At 44.5% G+C, this 16,006-nt stretch overlaps 1 protein-coding gene across 1 annotated transcript; it reads right to left on the minus strand.

Moving 5' to 3' along the window:
* Positions 1–3,110: 3,110 nt before the first annotated feature.
* On the minus strand, positions 3,111–4,483 carry LOC141925615 (uncharacterized). The gene is made up of 2 exons (XM_074830027.1): positions 4,154–4,483; positions 3,111–4,052 (listed from the first exon to the last, which is right to left on the minus strand). The coding sequence occupies exons 1-2, from the start codon at positions 4,481–4,483 to the stop codon at positions 3,111–3,113; spliced, it is 1,272 nt and encodes a 423-aa protein (XP_074686128.1).
* Positions 4,484–16,006: the final 11,523 nt, after the last annotated feature.

Here is a 16,006-nt window from a genome sequence, read left to right on the forward strand (position 1 = left end):
TTTGAAAAAAATAAATCCTTAGCAAGGACTATGGGAGGTCAAACAAGGCAGAGGGTAAAAACCTGTGAAGGGCTGTCCAGTGCCCTTCGACAAAGTGTACTTAGATGGGGGCTTTTTTTCATCGATCAAGTCCGTCACCCCATAGGACACGCCTAGGCATGCAGGGCTCAAGTACTGCAGGTGTGAAGTGAGTAGTTTTTATCTGAGAACTGCGCCTATACCTTGAAGGCAAGTCTTCCTGAAGTTATTTATAGATACATGCCCTTCTTAATTAAGAGCCCTCCTCCAGGGTAATTTGCCTTACGCCAAGGAACAGTGAGGAACTGGGGTGCTAAAGAGGTGTCCAGGTCATGAACTGCTGTCTCTGTGATGCTGGCCAGATGCTGCCTCCAAGGCGGGTGGCTTCCAGCAAGGACTGGCAGCTGCAGAGGCCGTGGCTGTCACTCTGGTCCTGCTGCCAGAGGAGGTGGCTAAGAAGAAAGGAATGTGCTTTGCAGGTTCCCACAAAATGAGAAACTCAAGACGCCTAGCAGTGGGATAGGCCCAGGCTGACTATAAACCACATTGGTACATTTGGGGTCCTCACTATCTCTTTGACAAGTTATGTGAAAGAAAACACAGTTTTCAATATTCAGCATACAAAATCCTCCTTTCTTCTATAAACAGGAGCATTTTACAGGCAGTAGAGTAGTCCAACACTGAACACACTTGGTTCCTGCCCCACCTCTTCCTCAGTGTCACCTACTTGTATGACAGCAGAGATGCTTTTGGAATGCAAGTCCAGGGGAAGCTACTAATACCATCACTAATAGTACCTCCTACATGTTGAATAAGCATGTAATTTCTGTTCTGGAATTCTCCACCTCATAGCAAGGAGTGAAAGTTTACAGACATGCCATGAGAGAGTGTTGCATCTGACTGCTCTGCAGAGATTTTTCTTATTTGTGAAATATATGCTAGGCGGGTCTGTTAAAAGCAACTTGTAGAAAAATAAAGAAAACCAGTAACTTAGAAAAGCTCTACCCTGAGCAGTAGGTAGCTCTGTGATGGGAGAATTATTTATTTTTCTTGGACTTGCTCATGAGAAGTATTCAGTGTATTCCACTTCAGTGTTGGAAACATGGGTTTGCTAGTAAGGGAAGCGTGTTCCCTAGACCAGGTGAAGGGGTTCTAATGCCAGGAGTGACAGCTCAATACCAAACACTAACACAGCTGCCTTGGTGCAGCTTTGTGAGCTTTGACAGAATAGGGTGTCTACAGAGTGAGAGGGGGAAGCAGCTGGATGCACTGCAGAGACCAGGCTCAAGTAAGGGAACCTGTAACAGCGACCCTCCACTTATTTACCTCAGACCCCTAGGAGATAAGAGGGTGCTGGTTACCATGCATTGAGATCAGCAGGGAGGATACCATGGGAAGACCTGGTGCTGCCTGCCAGGTGGCCACTGACTCCAGGAAGGAACCAAAACTCCACAGCCTTGTGGTTTAGTGGGGCGTGTTATTTTTTCAGATGTCCTTTTCCCTCTTCCTCTTTCTTTGAGACACGGCTGTTTTGCTACACACTTTTGAACACCTGTTTCTGGTCTTTTTTATGTGCAGAATTATTATTCTTGTTCTGTCTGTGCCTAGGAACATGTCTCACTTCTCATTAAGTATGAGGGAGAGGGTATATGTAAATAAAGAAATAAGTCTTAATGTACAGTTTTTAAAAAGTTTACTAAAGGAGTCACATATACAATCATAAATACAATCAACACCTTGTACTTAGCTCTTAGGTACAACTTGTGGTGTTCAAAGTGCCTTGCAGCTATTGTTTGAAGCTACGGTTCTTCCGTAATACATGAGTGTGTTCCAATTCTTCAGGTCAAGGCACAAAAGTTACATGTCACAGCCACAGCTAAAAATTACTGACAAAAGTCAGGACTAATTTTCTGGACTTCTCGTGTACACATCTCAATAGACAGCTTCTTCAAAGAGATATAAACCTAATTAATAAAATAATGGTCTGTTTTTATTATATCTCTTTTGTTCTATAAACAAAATAATTAATAACCTATGTATTAAGGCATACTTAAAATATTCCAGAGCCACATTTTAAACACAAAAAAGGAATTGCATGCATAGTTTTCAGCATCCTAGGCCCAATATTGCTTTAATACACAACCACAGCAGCTCTCCAGAGATACAAATGAAGAACACTTCCATGATTACACACAGCCATGGATCTTGAGAAGTCTAAAAACTGGCTCAATGTGCAAATGCAAAGATGGAACACAATATTTTTTTTTTTCCTGTGAGTGAAGTTCTACAAGTTCATTATTACCCAGGTAGAAAACCTTCATTTGGCAAACACAAAACTACAATTTGGAAAAAAAAAAAAAAAAGGCAATTTGAAAAAAATTATACAAAAGGAAATCACAAAAATATTGCCTTTTAAAAAGCTACACAAATGGTCATTTTTAAATGAAAACACTATACATTAAGTATCTAGGAAAAGACCAGCAGTGTTTCTTTATCAGGAGCACACCTAAAATGCAAACACACCCAGTGAGCCATCCCCTGCCACCACCAAGGCTGCTTTTCTCATGCTTGTACCCCTTTGCTTTCTCCACTAAAAGCTATAAATAAGTCTGTTTTCTACGGATTTCTTAAGTTAAAGTAAGTGAATTCTGACCAGAATAGAAACAGAGCTCAGTGCAGTAAGGCCCCCAAACCAATGCCATAGTCCCAAGCCTCCTGTCAGAATTAATCAGGCATAGCCTGAGCATAGAAAGAGTAAATCTTCAGCACTGGTATATTTATGAAGATCATCAGTCCTCACGTGCAAGTTAGTGTGAGGCTGCCGATAACCAAACGCATGCAGGAATACTGCATGGTGACGGTTCCCGTAGGACAGTGCAGGGAGGCAGCGCACATTCAGCAGGTTACTCTCCTGTAGCCCTTGCTAACTTTGCCCATCTTCGTTCCCCTTCCAGACAGTGCACAAAACTCCACACTTGCTAAGCAAGCACTCCACACTTAGACCTGAAAAACCTCTAGCCACTTTGGACAACACTGCCAATTTAACAAAAAAACACATTAATTTTTCACTGGGCAAGCAGACCCCGTCAGTTTCATGTGTGACCCAAATTACAGGTTGAACTCTGGCCACCAAAAGCGAAAAGGTAACTTTTTGGCCCACCTTGCTCCCCATTTTGCTCAAACAGCGAATCTAACCCTGTTCCCAAAATTTCATTTCTCATGCCCAGCCAATGAGGGTCGTAGTCATTTGCTGTCTCCAGCAGCTGCTGCCCATACGATGGGGCTGGAGCAGCAAGAGTCCCCTGGTACCCCCCTTCAGGTTTTGGAAGTACCAAAGGAGGACTAGCGTGACTAGCCGCAAACAGAGGTGGGCTGTGCCTTATCTGCTCAAGCTTAGGCTCCCCTTCACCATAATTGAAAGTGGAGCCCTTCCCAAAGGGAGAAGTGTTTGACTTAATACACAAATAGTTCTCATCACCCAGGCCCTGGTTAGCATTGACGCAGTTTAAGACAGGTCTCCAATACATGTTCTCTTTAGCTGCCAGGTACTGGTGATCTTCTATACAAGACTGGAAAACATCTGCATCTGAGTAGTAGCTTTCAGGGAAAGATTTCTTCGGGTATGGATATTCCTGCGCCTGCTGCACAGGCAGTGAGAGCTGGGGGGGACTCCCCACACTTCCCACACCGAGTGGGACCCCTTTTCCCATGCAGTCCAAACCGAGGTGAGCTGGGGTCTGACCTGGGGCACCAAAAGTGTTATCCAAGCTCCTGAAGTGAGCATCGAGCCTTGAGTACGGCTGCCCCGAGTAAGGCGACGGCTGACTAGAGAAACTCTGGTTTCCTCCCGGTAGGCCGGGCTGCGGGAGTAGGAGGCTCCGGTCTGCCCCAAGACCCTGCGTCGTCCGGGACCTCTCCTGGCAGCCGCCGCCGCAACGGGTCGGCTTTTGCTTGCCACAGGCCGGCTTGGGGTAGGCGGCGGCTTCGCTCTTCTTGTGGTTCAGCTGCCGGGCTCTCCTGTTCTGAAACCACACCTGCGAGGCCGGCAGAGACTGAGCGCCCGCCCCCGCCGCGGCACCGCCGCGGCCCGGCCGGGGGAAGCCGCCCCGGCGCCCGCCCCGCCCGCCCCTCTCACCTGGATCCTGGACTCGGGGATGTCGGTGAGGCCAGAGAGCTGCTCCCTCAGGGCGATGCCGGGATACGGCTCCTTCTCGAAGGCGCGGACCAGCAGCGCCAGCTGGGCCTTGCTGAAGGTGGTCCGCTTCCGCCGGCCGCCCTCCCGGCCGACGCTGGGGGCGGCGGGGCGCGCCCGGGCCTCGCCTGCGGGGAGAGGGGAGCGGCGGTCAGCGGGGGCCCCGCCGCCGCCACCGGCATCACACTGTCCACCCGCCCTGCCCGTCCCGGTCCCGGGCGCTGCCCGGCGAGGCTTACCGGTGGGGCTGGGGTGAAGGGTGGCGAGCTCCATGCGGGCCGAGGTCTGCGGGCGGTGGGGCGGCACAGGCCGCTCCTCGCCTTATGAGCCCTCCGCCCCGGCCCTTAACGACCCCCACCCGCCCGGCCCGGCCCCCCGAGGGTGACTCAGAGCGGTCTTCCACACCTTCATTGTCATCCCATCACCAAAATACACATAATGAGGTCTCGCCCCACCGAAGGAGCCAAAGCGTCTCCCAGCGAAGCCCCTGCTGCCGCCACAAACCCATCCACCTTTCTTTAATTCAAATGGAGAGCGGATAATTTAATGAAGTTATCTTTTGCCTTTGGTTCAGCCCTCTCAGAAGGCTCCCCTTCTCTCTGCACCGCAGGCTGGGGGCTCTGCTGGAAACCTGGGGCTCCCCCGAATGTGGGGAGGCCTCCACACCACCCTTCTCCCCAAGGGAAACCATCCCAGCTCTTACTGCACCCGGGTGACAAGTCCGTGTCTTCCCCATGTAGTTACTCCATACCTATTCCCATCCATGGGACATTTCTCAGCATCTTAACTGCAGTAAACGCTGGTGGCTTTACTAGACATTGCATCAAACCCCACCATTCACAGTAAAGGACAAAGGCTCCCCCAGCACACTCTGCCGGCACCTGGGGAGAAGGAGCAGTCTCCCTGAAGAGAGTGTGCTGAAGAGCTCAGCACAAGCTTTTCCTTTCCTAGGGCTGCTTTTTCTTTCCTCCAGACAGCTCTGCTCATCCAAGTCATGTACAGAACAAGCAAGGTCTGTGCTTTCAGCCCAAGGTGAAATCATGACCAACATATTAATCCAAAAGAGAGGCCAGAAATAGTATTTAAGAGAGCCAAGAGTGACATAAGGACCTACAGGGAGCAACAGTTGCAATGCTGAAAAGGATTAGATGTTAGAACAGGATTAGAACAGCAGCAAATCAATTAGTCAATGTAATAATTTGTCAAATGAGGCCATTAATGGCTATCACTGAATGTGTTCAAGAACAATGGCACTATTACTTCATGTGTTTTTCATCTCAACATGTCCCCATTCATTTTTCAGATTTGGGACCCACTCCAGCTTGCTCTGAAGCTGAAGGGTACAGGGACAGAGTCTGCAAGCTGTTACATACTACTTGCATTCTGCGGGGACCATTGTGTCCACCATCCATGCAGCCACTTCTGGGTTGAGCTGGGCAAAGTTTTTAACATTACACACACCACCACAGTGGTTCAGAACAAAAATTGATGTCCTTCCAGACAGGGGAGACAATCAGCCCCTGTGAGTCTAGTACTCCAGAGACTGGATTCCTTCAGCAGCTCTGTCCATCAGGCAAGATAAGTGCCCTCAGAAACCACTATACCTAAATAATGTTTTCAGGCAGAAGTGCACGTGAAGGCAGTGAGAATTTCAGAGGGATGACAGCAGCATGTAGTCCAAATTATCTGGAAACAACAGCTTGAAGCAATTTCTCAGTACTCACCCCCTTACTTCTACCGTAGCATTCCAATAAGACTGGACTGTCATAATACAGATATATCTCACAAGATTTCTTTTCTCCCCCAGAGCTCCAGGATAGTTTGGAGTTTTTCCTCTCCATGTAAACAATAAAGTTTGTATTTAAGCAAGAATTTTCATGTGGGAGGAGAAAAGCAGCCAGGTAGCAAGTGGTTCAGCAGTACAGTCAAAGTGTGCTGCTAGTCCTTCACTTTTAATATTCAGATACATATGTAGGGAGGGGTGGATGAAGCCTCAGACACAACAAAGCAGACATGTAAAGCTTGGTGGCATAGTTTTATCAATAGTCTTCTCTACAGCACATCCAGCTTTAGCTGTTCCTTCTTGTCCTAAGCATGCAGGGTGCAATTCTACCTGCCTTTAAGCCCCCATATGGCTTTGCACACAGTCCTGTGCATGCCACCTCCAGTGCACCCTTGACTAGCAAATGAGCCAACTCACAGAGGTAGTCCTCCCAAAAAACTGATCACTTTTTATTTGGCCAGGTTAGTTTTTGGTGAGCTTAGTTCAAGCACCAGCATGGAATGGGGATGCACAGGAGCACAGAGGGTAAAAGAGAGTTGGGCAGCCCAGATTTAAACTGTCACAAGAAAGTATGGAATTGCATATGACCTTTCCATCTGTCTGCAATTCTAGTACAACTGTCCATGGAGTGCATAATAAACTGGATCAAGGATGCGAAGGATGTCTGTAGGGTACAAAGAGAGCTTACTCATTCAGTCTGGCCACAGGGGAGGCTAGAACAAATGCTGTCATTTTTTTTTCTGGATTTCCAATTTTCATGGCAGAAAACATCATCTCAGAAATAACTGCAACACCAAGGTGACCCTGCAGACAGCCTGCAATATTGATCTCACAAGGACAGGGAAGCCACCCCCTCCAACACACACATATACACCTTATAGCCACAGCCAGTGCAGAAGAGATAAGGAGGAGTCAGCAGAAACTTGCACCGACTTGCACTACTTGCTAATAGTGACTGTCCATCACTATAAACTAGGTCAAATAGACCCCGCTTTTGTTAACATCCTCTGGCTATGAAGAGAGCAGTTCACACTTCCCGGAGTTACTGTTTCAGGCACTCTGCCAGGCAGCCTCTTTACACCCTTCATTTTCAGAGATTTTCTTTGCAATGCTAATTGATAGAGGCTTAGATTGTGAGTTTTGTTTTTAAGTGAGATTCCAGGAAAGAAGATGGCAATCTTTGCCTCCCCCTCCTCTTCCCCCTCTTTTGCTGAGACATATGGACTTGGCCTAACGTAAGAGCTAATTTCTGCTACAGCTACAGTTTGACCATACACTAATCCAGGCAACAACACTGACCAGCCCTTGCTGCCCATGTTCCCTTGGCATCATCATGCTGTTGCATGTCAGTCATAATTAAAACAACTGTTTGTGAGCTCCTCCATCTCTTCTCTAAACTGTGTCGGGAAAACAGTATTCCCCCCTGCCCCATATTTTTGATTCATTTCACGAATAGGGGAATGAAAAGAAGCAGGAATACCCAAAGCAGCATGCTTAAGTAAACCAGCGCCTCTTCGGTTCATAGATTGTCTTCAGGCTCCCACCAAAATCCACAGAATTTTGCTATAGATTTCAGTAGAGTTCAGATGTGGAAACCCACTGTGTCCTCTGCCAATGTTTCTTTATGCCAGAGTGATCGTATAAGTGCATCTACAGAGGAATCCAAATCACATGAGGAATATGCTGAAAATACAACAAAATGAAAGATACGTACGTAAAGGACATTTAGGAGAGACAACACAGTTGTTAGACAAGGACTAGCCACAGTGCTCTTTAAAATGGCTCTTGCATCTATCCTTGTCCAGATTAGGGCACCGGGAGCTCCTCTCCTCTCTCCCTCCAGAGGAGCCCTAGTGTTAGAAGTTGCAAAGGCGACCCCAAAATCATGCTAACATGAATGGCATGCCGAATTACCCAGTGCAGCATGGGTTTCGTCACCAGGCGCCTGCCTGGGGAGTCTTAGGACAAGCACAGCCCTTTAGAAATCCTACATCAAACATTTTCTAGGGCAGTACAATGCTATTGATGTTTAAGCAGAACTTTCATCCTGGAGGAGGCAAGATCAATTTCACTAGTTGGTCCTCAGACATTAACACCTCATAAAAAGGATGCTCATGCCCTGGAGTGCATCTTTAATTATCTTTTGGTACACCTTTTGCAGCCCATTATTTACCAGTCAACACTGCTTTAATTATGGGCTTGGCAGTAAAAGGCAGCACTTACATCACTGAAATAAAAATGTAACAAAGCAACCCTGGAGAATTGCAAAGAGATTTCATGTTCAAATTGAAAACTCTGGAATTCAGCAAAACAATGTGGATTCTCTTCCACAAAGATTTCTCCCTAAGTGCAGTACTGTCATAGCCAGATGTGCCCAGGAGACCTTCAAAGAACATGAGCAGCCAAGTGATGGTTGTGCTCTTACCTGTTCTTCAGGGAAAGTTACAGCAGCCTGCCTTGTTTTGAAAATAATTCAGTGGCCAGACACACACACTTCCATGATGTGTCATCAGGGCAAGCAGGACGGACACACATTTTGCACCTTGGGCAAAACTTATGATAATCCTTGCTTGCTAAAAGCATTCATTTCCCAGTCCAAAACTGGCTCCTGAGACAGCTGTCACCTGCACTACTGAGCTTTTCCCTCCCAGTAAATGCCTTTATCATGCCAAACCATTGCTCTAGCCTTTTTTCCTACCCAAAATGAATGTTATTTCTGACACTTGAAGGTGGAGGAAAACAATACTGCTGAAAACACATATCAGTCTTGCTCTGACTCAGTTCCCACTAAGATCTATAGATTTCAAGGTGTAAAAGGCATTAGGCCAGTTTCACATAACTTTTTAATAACCTCACACTTATTTTTTTCTTATATTTAACTCTTAAGATAACTCATGGCATTGATTTTAATTTATCTAGGATAACTGTAAAAAAAGGGTCATACTCGCTAAGACCAAACGTCTGTCTAGCCTGATATTTAACTCTTCATCAATGGCCAAAAATGGATACCCATCTAGGGAAGGTACGTATCTATAACCAGTTCAGTCAGCAACATACTGGTACTTTCACCTAGTAATGATGATGATGACCTCTGTTGTTTTCAGCCCGAAGACTTCCTGACATGGATGAGAGTTTCTAAGTATACAGAAAACACAATATGCTTCTATTTTGTGAATTTATTCAGTCTTTTTCTGAACCTATGTAAAATTTTATCTTCCAAAGCATCCTCTGACTAGGACTTAACCACATGTTAAATGAAATAATACTTACTTTTATGTGTTCTTAACATGTTGCCTGCTAGAATCATTTGGTTCTCGCTGCCTCCCACACAAGAATGCGGAATAACCTTCACTGGTTCCAGCAATTCACGCTGCCCGTTTTTTCATCAAACCCCATCACTTTTCCCCTTTAGCCACCTCTTCTGCAGACTGAAGAATCTCATCTTACTCATGGTAGCTGGTTCATGATTACTCACCCTATGGTAACTGCTCCATATCTCTGGTTGAATGTTGCTGCTCTTTTCAGAGCTTTTTCTGGTTCTACTGTATCCTTCCTGAGATAGGAAGAACAGAATGGCTCTCAGAATTTAAGATGTAGAGGAATCATGGTGATTTAACTATTATGATGATAATGTTTTTTTTCTCCATTGCTTTCCTAATAGCTCCTAACGTTTGCTTTGCTTTTTTTGACCATCATTGAGCTTGCATCCTCACAGAACTGTCTATCAAACTCCAAGATCTCATTTCTGAGTTGTAATGGTAATCTATTGTCTGAACCTGAAAATGGTTTCGTACCTGTACTGTCTTTATTGTGCCTACTGGTGAGTTTTTGAGTCCTGTGACAATCTTGAAAGAAATTGCCATCCCTTTCAAAGAGAAGACTGCCTTAATTTTTAAAGGCAATAAGACCCCAGGTAGAACTGAAACCAAAGTATTTGCAAACTTTGTGTCTTTTATTGAATGGAATACCAGTGGTGCCCAACACCATTCATTTTTCTTCTGGGCAGTAGAAAAAAAGTCTTGAGAGATGGATGTAGGATAGCACAGAGTTGCTGGGAAGGTAATGATTAGTGCTCCTACCCTCACACAATACAATGTCTCCTGCTCTGATGGAGGGAAATCTTTCTTCTGTGGGACAGGTCTGCCTCACACAGCTACACAAAACACTGATCTAGAGTTTGAACAGGCTGAGCCTAAGCCTGTAAAGAGTTGATGACCACAGGGAAGGGCAAACTAGCAGAGCAGAGTCTGCACCAGTGCAGGAATGGGCTGAAGTAGGATTTCCACTTTTAATAAGCCTAATGAGTACATTATCATATTCTTGACCCCTTTGAACACTGAGTAGAAAAGCCACACAGGAGCCCATGCAATAACAAACCTCTGTTCTCTAACATCCTGCCTCAAGAAATATAAAAAAATTGTGTAAAAAATATCCTCCTGAAATCCAGTCTGGGCCTCCAGAAGATTCCCGAGTGCAGTTCAGTCTGGCAAGCCCTCACTTGCTCCAGCACCACTGAGATAAGTACAATTTCATTTAAATGTAGTGGTATTTTATGCCCAGTAGGGTCAGGTTCACAGTCTGCATTACTTTATGGTAATCCTTTCCCTCATACTCCCTGCAGTCTGCTTCCCTGTCTCCTTTCCTTTGTAAGAAAGTCTCTGTCATTGTCCTCACCCATGCTGTTTGTGTAGCTGGCAGATGCCCTACCACTGATCGGCTCCAGAAACACTTGTGGACTCTTAGCACCTGAGAGGATCAGATCTCTGAACTGCAGATGTTTTAGGACAAGGATTATATCTTCTTTTTTTGTGCTGGCAGAATGCAAACACACCCACATGATACTATAGATCTATACAACAAATCACAACATCATAGTCTGCCGAACTTGATTACGATAACTGGTCGCCTAAAGATGAGTGAATTTGGCCTTAAGGCTAGTCTGCTGGGACTGGAGACAAGTTGTCTGGAGTCTTCTCCTTCCTGTTCAAAGAACTATTGCTCTAACCTCCCTTGTCAGTCCTATTCCTTCTCATCTCCCAAATAACATCCCCACCCACGTGGTTGTAATGAAATGTGCTTCCCACCCGCCTCACCCATTTGCTAGTGACCCCATTTCTTTGCTAGATCTGCTCTGGCTTTTTTGTACAGGTAGCTTTTCGATCACAATATTCCTATTCCGGACACGTAGGAAAAAAAATACTCAGAGCTAGAAAACTGTGTCAATTGACATGACTTGTTCATTAACTGAGAAACACACTAAAGATGCATTAGCTGGTCCAAATAGACTCCCAAAAACAGTGAACTCTGCACTCCTGTGTTTACTACCATGCATGTGAAGAACTTGGCAACCTATGGCAGTGTCTTTCAAAATAGGAAGTAGAAATAAAGAGTTAGGAATTCCTTCAGAGAGAAACAAGAAGAGATATCAGATGCCAAATACTATGTATTAAAATACACATGCACTGTCATCAAGTGGTTAGGGGACAGAACAAGGCATCAAAATGCTGATGGTTTGCTGGAGACTTACTCCTTTGGCCTGTCTTAACCACTGAATCCATAATTCTGTAGAATGCTGGTATGCAGTCATGGCCCCTTATGTGTATGTAACACAGTTTTGAATAGTCTAAACTACTCAGGTTTTTCCAGCATGATCAATATGAACAAGGCTGTCTGCTCACATGTAATTTATCCTTGCAAGGTACGTACAGTATTATTAAATAGCCTCCCCAAATGACATAAAATAATTTTTTCCCCACATACCTTTAAAAAAATCCTGTCAAATGCCTGTAGCATATATCCGATTTAAAAAATTTCACCAAATACTTGTAGCATAAATCCAACCTATTTTATAAACTGAGATTTCAAAACAATGTTACTCGTTACTCTTTCATTTTTTAAAGCTACCTCACACACTAAAAGGAAGCCATCAGAGATGTTCACAAAATGTTTTTAATAGGATTGAAGTTATTGACTTCCGGCAGACATCAGTAAAAACAAATACAGATCTGTAAAATGCACAACTGTGATCAAAACTGAACCTCTCTGTGCAACCTGGACTTCAAACTGGTGAGCTTTGGCTGTCTATTTAGAAGGGCTTATTAATGCAATGTTGGCTGAAGCACATCATGATAAAAAAGTCTGTTTAATAACAGAAGAAATCCCACAGTGAGAGTGTTAGGATGAGCATATAGAACTCCGACATAAATTAATCTCTAAAATTCACTAACTGAATTTGTAGTAAAATAAACAAGAAATTCATACCTTTATAGCTTATAGGCATTACTTCGTTATTAATCTTTGCAAAGAATAAAGTATTTGACTGGGACCTTTATAGCTGACAATTTCCAAGACTTGAATATTGCTTCCAGTTGTGTTAAAAATATGATAGAAGATAATTAGTTTTATCAGACATCCAAGGAATCCATTTACCTATGAGAAGGATACAGCAAAGATATGTGCAAAGGTTTATTTACTTCCAACTCACAAAGGATATTCATTACAAGCAGAATCACTATACCCCGTTGTTTCTTCTTATGCACATCTCATTACTCTTTTTTGTAAATATGAGAATCCGCTGAAAATCTTCACCATTAGCCTCAAAACTGTAATGCTTGTCAAACTGCAACATGAAATATTTTTTAAAGACCATACTTCTCCCTAGCTTCTCTAGTCTTAGAGCTAAAAGATTAAAGTGAAATAATTTTTAACTCCCCATTAAAAATAAAAAAATGACAGAGGAACAGTCACATGTTAGCTAGTGACATTAGGAATCAGACATTGCTTGCAGCAGTTTATTTACAGCATTGTGTCATTTAACCCTGATTTAAAAATGTTGTATTGATAATTCCATGTCCTTAGGAAACTTTCACTGAATGCATCTCATCTCTTTTATACCAGCTTCAAATCCAGTTTAAAGTTGGCTGCAGTTCATTTCCAAGTAACTTCCTAAAAGAAGCCCAGTCCCTTAATCCTTACTTATACAGAAAGCTGCTGTTTACACAAGTCACATCACTGACTCCAGTAGGATGACTCATGCCATAAAGCTTGGTCTGAATTAGACTAATCCCCCCCCCTTTTTTTAAAAAAAAAAAAAGAATTTTAAAAGACACAGAAAAGCTAACATGTCTCTATCTAGTCTCTGGCATCTACCAAGAACACCAAACAAAAGAGGCAGACTACCTGGCAAATACCCTTTGTACTTCCCGATGAAAGTGAGATAGTCAATATCTCTAAGTTAGAGATAGCAAATGTTTCTAAACTGAAGGGAGAACTAGTTTTCTCCACCACTAGTTGCAATAGAAACTTTAGTATTTTAAAATCTGAGAGAATGATACACTGATATAAACCGCATGTGAAATGAGCTAGCTGTCTCGGGGATTAGGCAGGAAGAATGCACAGGTCATTTTATCATTTTCAGCAGAACTAACCCACCTCAGTTTACATACCCAGTCACTATGGAGACTTCAGGACCCTATGGACACAACTTCAGTGAAAAAACTTTAAAACTAATATAGTTGTCTTTGAAATCTCAAAGAGGATCATATGTCCCGTTTTTGTGTTACTGGTTAGTAACCTTACCTGGTGATCTCATAACAAACATCTCTTTTGGTCTTAGATTCTTAAAAAGTACTCGTGGCTTTAATTACCAATCGAATTTGAAATCTAAACCAAGTGATGCAAGTGAAAGAAAAAATGTTTGTACGCAATTATGAGGGGAGATGCTTTTTTTCCCCAACTTGTTTAAGATTATGCTTTCCCTGTCTTTTCTATGGCCTTGACGATTATAAAAATAGACACAGTTTAGCAATCTGTGCAGCCTGAAGCAGGGTAAAGCTAGATTAGCTCATCTTCTTCAGATGCTTATAGAGCCCTATCATCGTGATGGCATCTGTGCTGATTGCTTGCTACCAATATCTGCACATTCTCTATGTGTGTAGGCCTGCGAAAGAACATGGAGCTGTGTTAATCCTGTCACAACAGAGATATGTGTTCCAAACTACAAATCTAAATCTGGCTTCCAATAAGCAGGGCCAGAGCTGCCCGAGCTGGCTGTCTGCATAAGCCTGGCTGATATTTTGCTGTGTAGTATGCTATTGAGAGCTGCCAACTCACAGCAGCATGCCAGGTCTTCATTCAGTCACTCTGTGGCACTGATTACGATAAAAGGAAAGGAAAAAAGTAGAAATCTCAGAAGTTATGGTGAAGTAAAGCATGCAGAAATAGTTTTATTTCCTGTAAACCTGGCAAAGTTCACATAACACTGTTCGGGATTTGTAGTTTCTAATTCAGGTTATACTTGTCAATAAATGCAATTCACTGACAGATAACATTTCCAGTGTTGAAGCCACAAAAGTAGCTAACCTATTGGCCCAAAATATGAAGTCATGAATGCAAACATTTTGCAAAATATGATAGAGCAAGCTTTTCAGCTAGACTCCGGAAAATTACTCCCTCAAAATTAGTTGTTAGGTACATACTAACAACACATAAGAAACACATGAAAGTAATAATTGAAGCAGTGGATTCTCTGTCTTTTGATGTCTTCAAAGCAAGATAAAATGACCCTTGAAATGTATGCTTTAAGTAGAGCTCAATTTAGAGAAACAAGGTAATATTTAATGGCCTATACTGGCCAGACTAGATGATGCTACAGGACTTCTGGCTTTAAATTATGAAAACTGGAACCATGTTCAGCTGCTTAAATACTCTGAAGACTCCTCTGTCAAGAGAAACAGCCTTTTAAAAAAAGTCAGGTCAAAGACACTGCCCTGGTTTGGGAATGGAACCGCTGAAAGTCCACCCCCACAAAAGGTCTGAGTAGGGAGCTGTTTTTAACTATTTCACTTTCAAGTCCGAGGCCGTGGAGATGCCCGGGGCTGGTAGAGCTACCTGTGTCAACAAGGCTGGCAGCGAGTGGGGGCTGGTGTCACACATGAAGACTGGCCCCTTCTGGCGGGCCACATGCTGGGCTAGCTGGTTTTGTGACCATGGTCTATCCGGGCCAGGAAGAATACCACTTAACAAAAAGGCAAATCAATTATTGTTGGCGAAAGAGAAAGAAGAGTAAACCAGCTACCCCTCCTCTGCCCAGGATGACACAGTGTGGGCAGTCTTCACTGGAGTGTGGCAGAGAGGGCACCATGACATCCTCTCTGGCTGCTTTTGGCCACCAAAGCAGTCTGACAAAGCAGATGTCCACAGGGATCAGGAGCAGCTGAGATGTGCGTCCCCTCCGAGGAGCAGCAGGAAGGGGGAGGGTTTGAGTCCCCGTCCCCAGCTGCGGGTCACACACCCCATGGCCGAGACAGCACCACACTGCCCTGCCTGTGCCCGCCCGCTGCCCCCCGCCTCTCGCTGTCCCGCGGACTCGGCCGCCCTCTCCCGCCCGCCCAGCGCAGCCGCGCAGCCATCCTTTCAACAACCCGCTTGCTTTTTGTTTACATTCTAATGAACCCGCTTTAACTGTGCCCTCAGTTGCTGTGCTCGGTGTGCGGGCAGAGCTCCCCGTGCGGGGCAGTCCTAGGCGCTTCTGTCGCAAGGCTCGGGCCATCCCAGGGTCTCAGCACAACCTCTGGACACGGATTTACAGGCAGGCAGAAACAATTTGCGTAGAATGTTCTAAAGAGCAAGAAATTAAGTAACGGGCTACAAAAAAATGAGTTTGAATTTTAGAAATTTCTGCCAGATACCAAGACGGTGTAGGTGGAGCCACACACCCTCTTCCCCTGCATCACCAAAGCGACCCAGGCAACTGGATCACGCCGATGGTGTTCCGTGTAGCCAACCGCCACGGTTTTTATAGGTAGCCTCCCAGCAAGTTTTACCACTGCAGGGATTTCTTGACAAACTTTCCGGTAATCCCCACAGAACGCCCCAGCAAAAAACGACAGCGCGTTGGGCAGGAATAGCTGGGAACGAAGTACACAGACAGGGAGACAGAACAGTCTCGGGACAGGACAAAACTAACCCAAACACGTGCGAAGTCAGTCCCCTCTATAGCGACCTTTTTCTGC

The sequence above is a fragment of the Strix aluco genome, chromosome 7, assembly GCF_031877795.1.
Source record: "Strix aluco isolate bStrAlu1 chromosome 7, bStrAlu1.hap1, whole genome shotgun sequence".
Taxonomy (NCBI): Eukaryota; Metazoa; Chordata; class Aves; order Strigiformes; family Strigidae; genus Strix; species Strix aluco.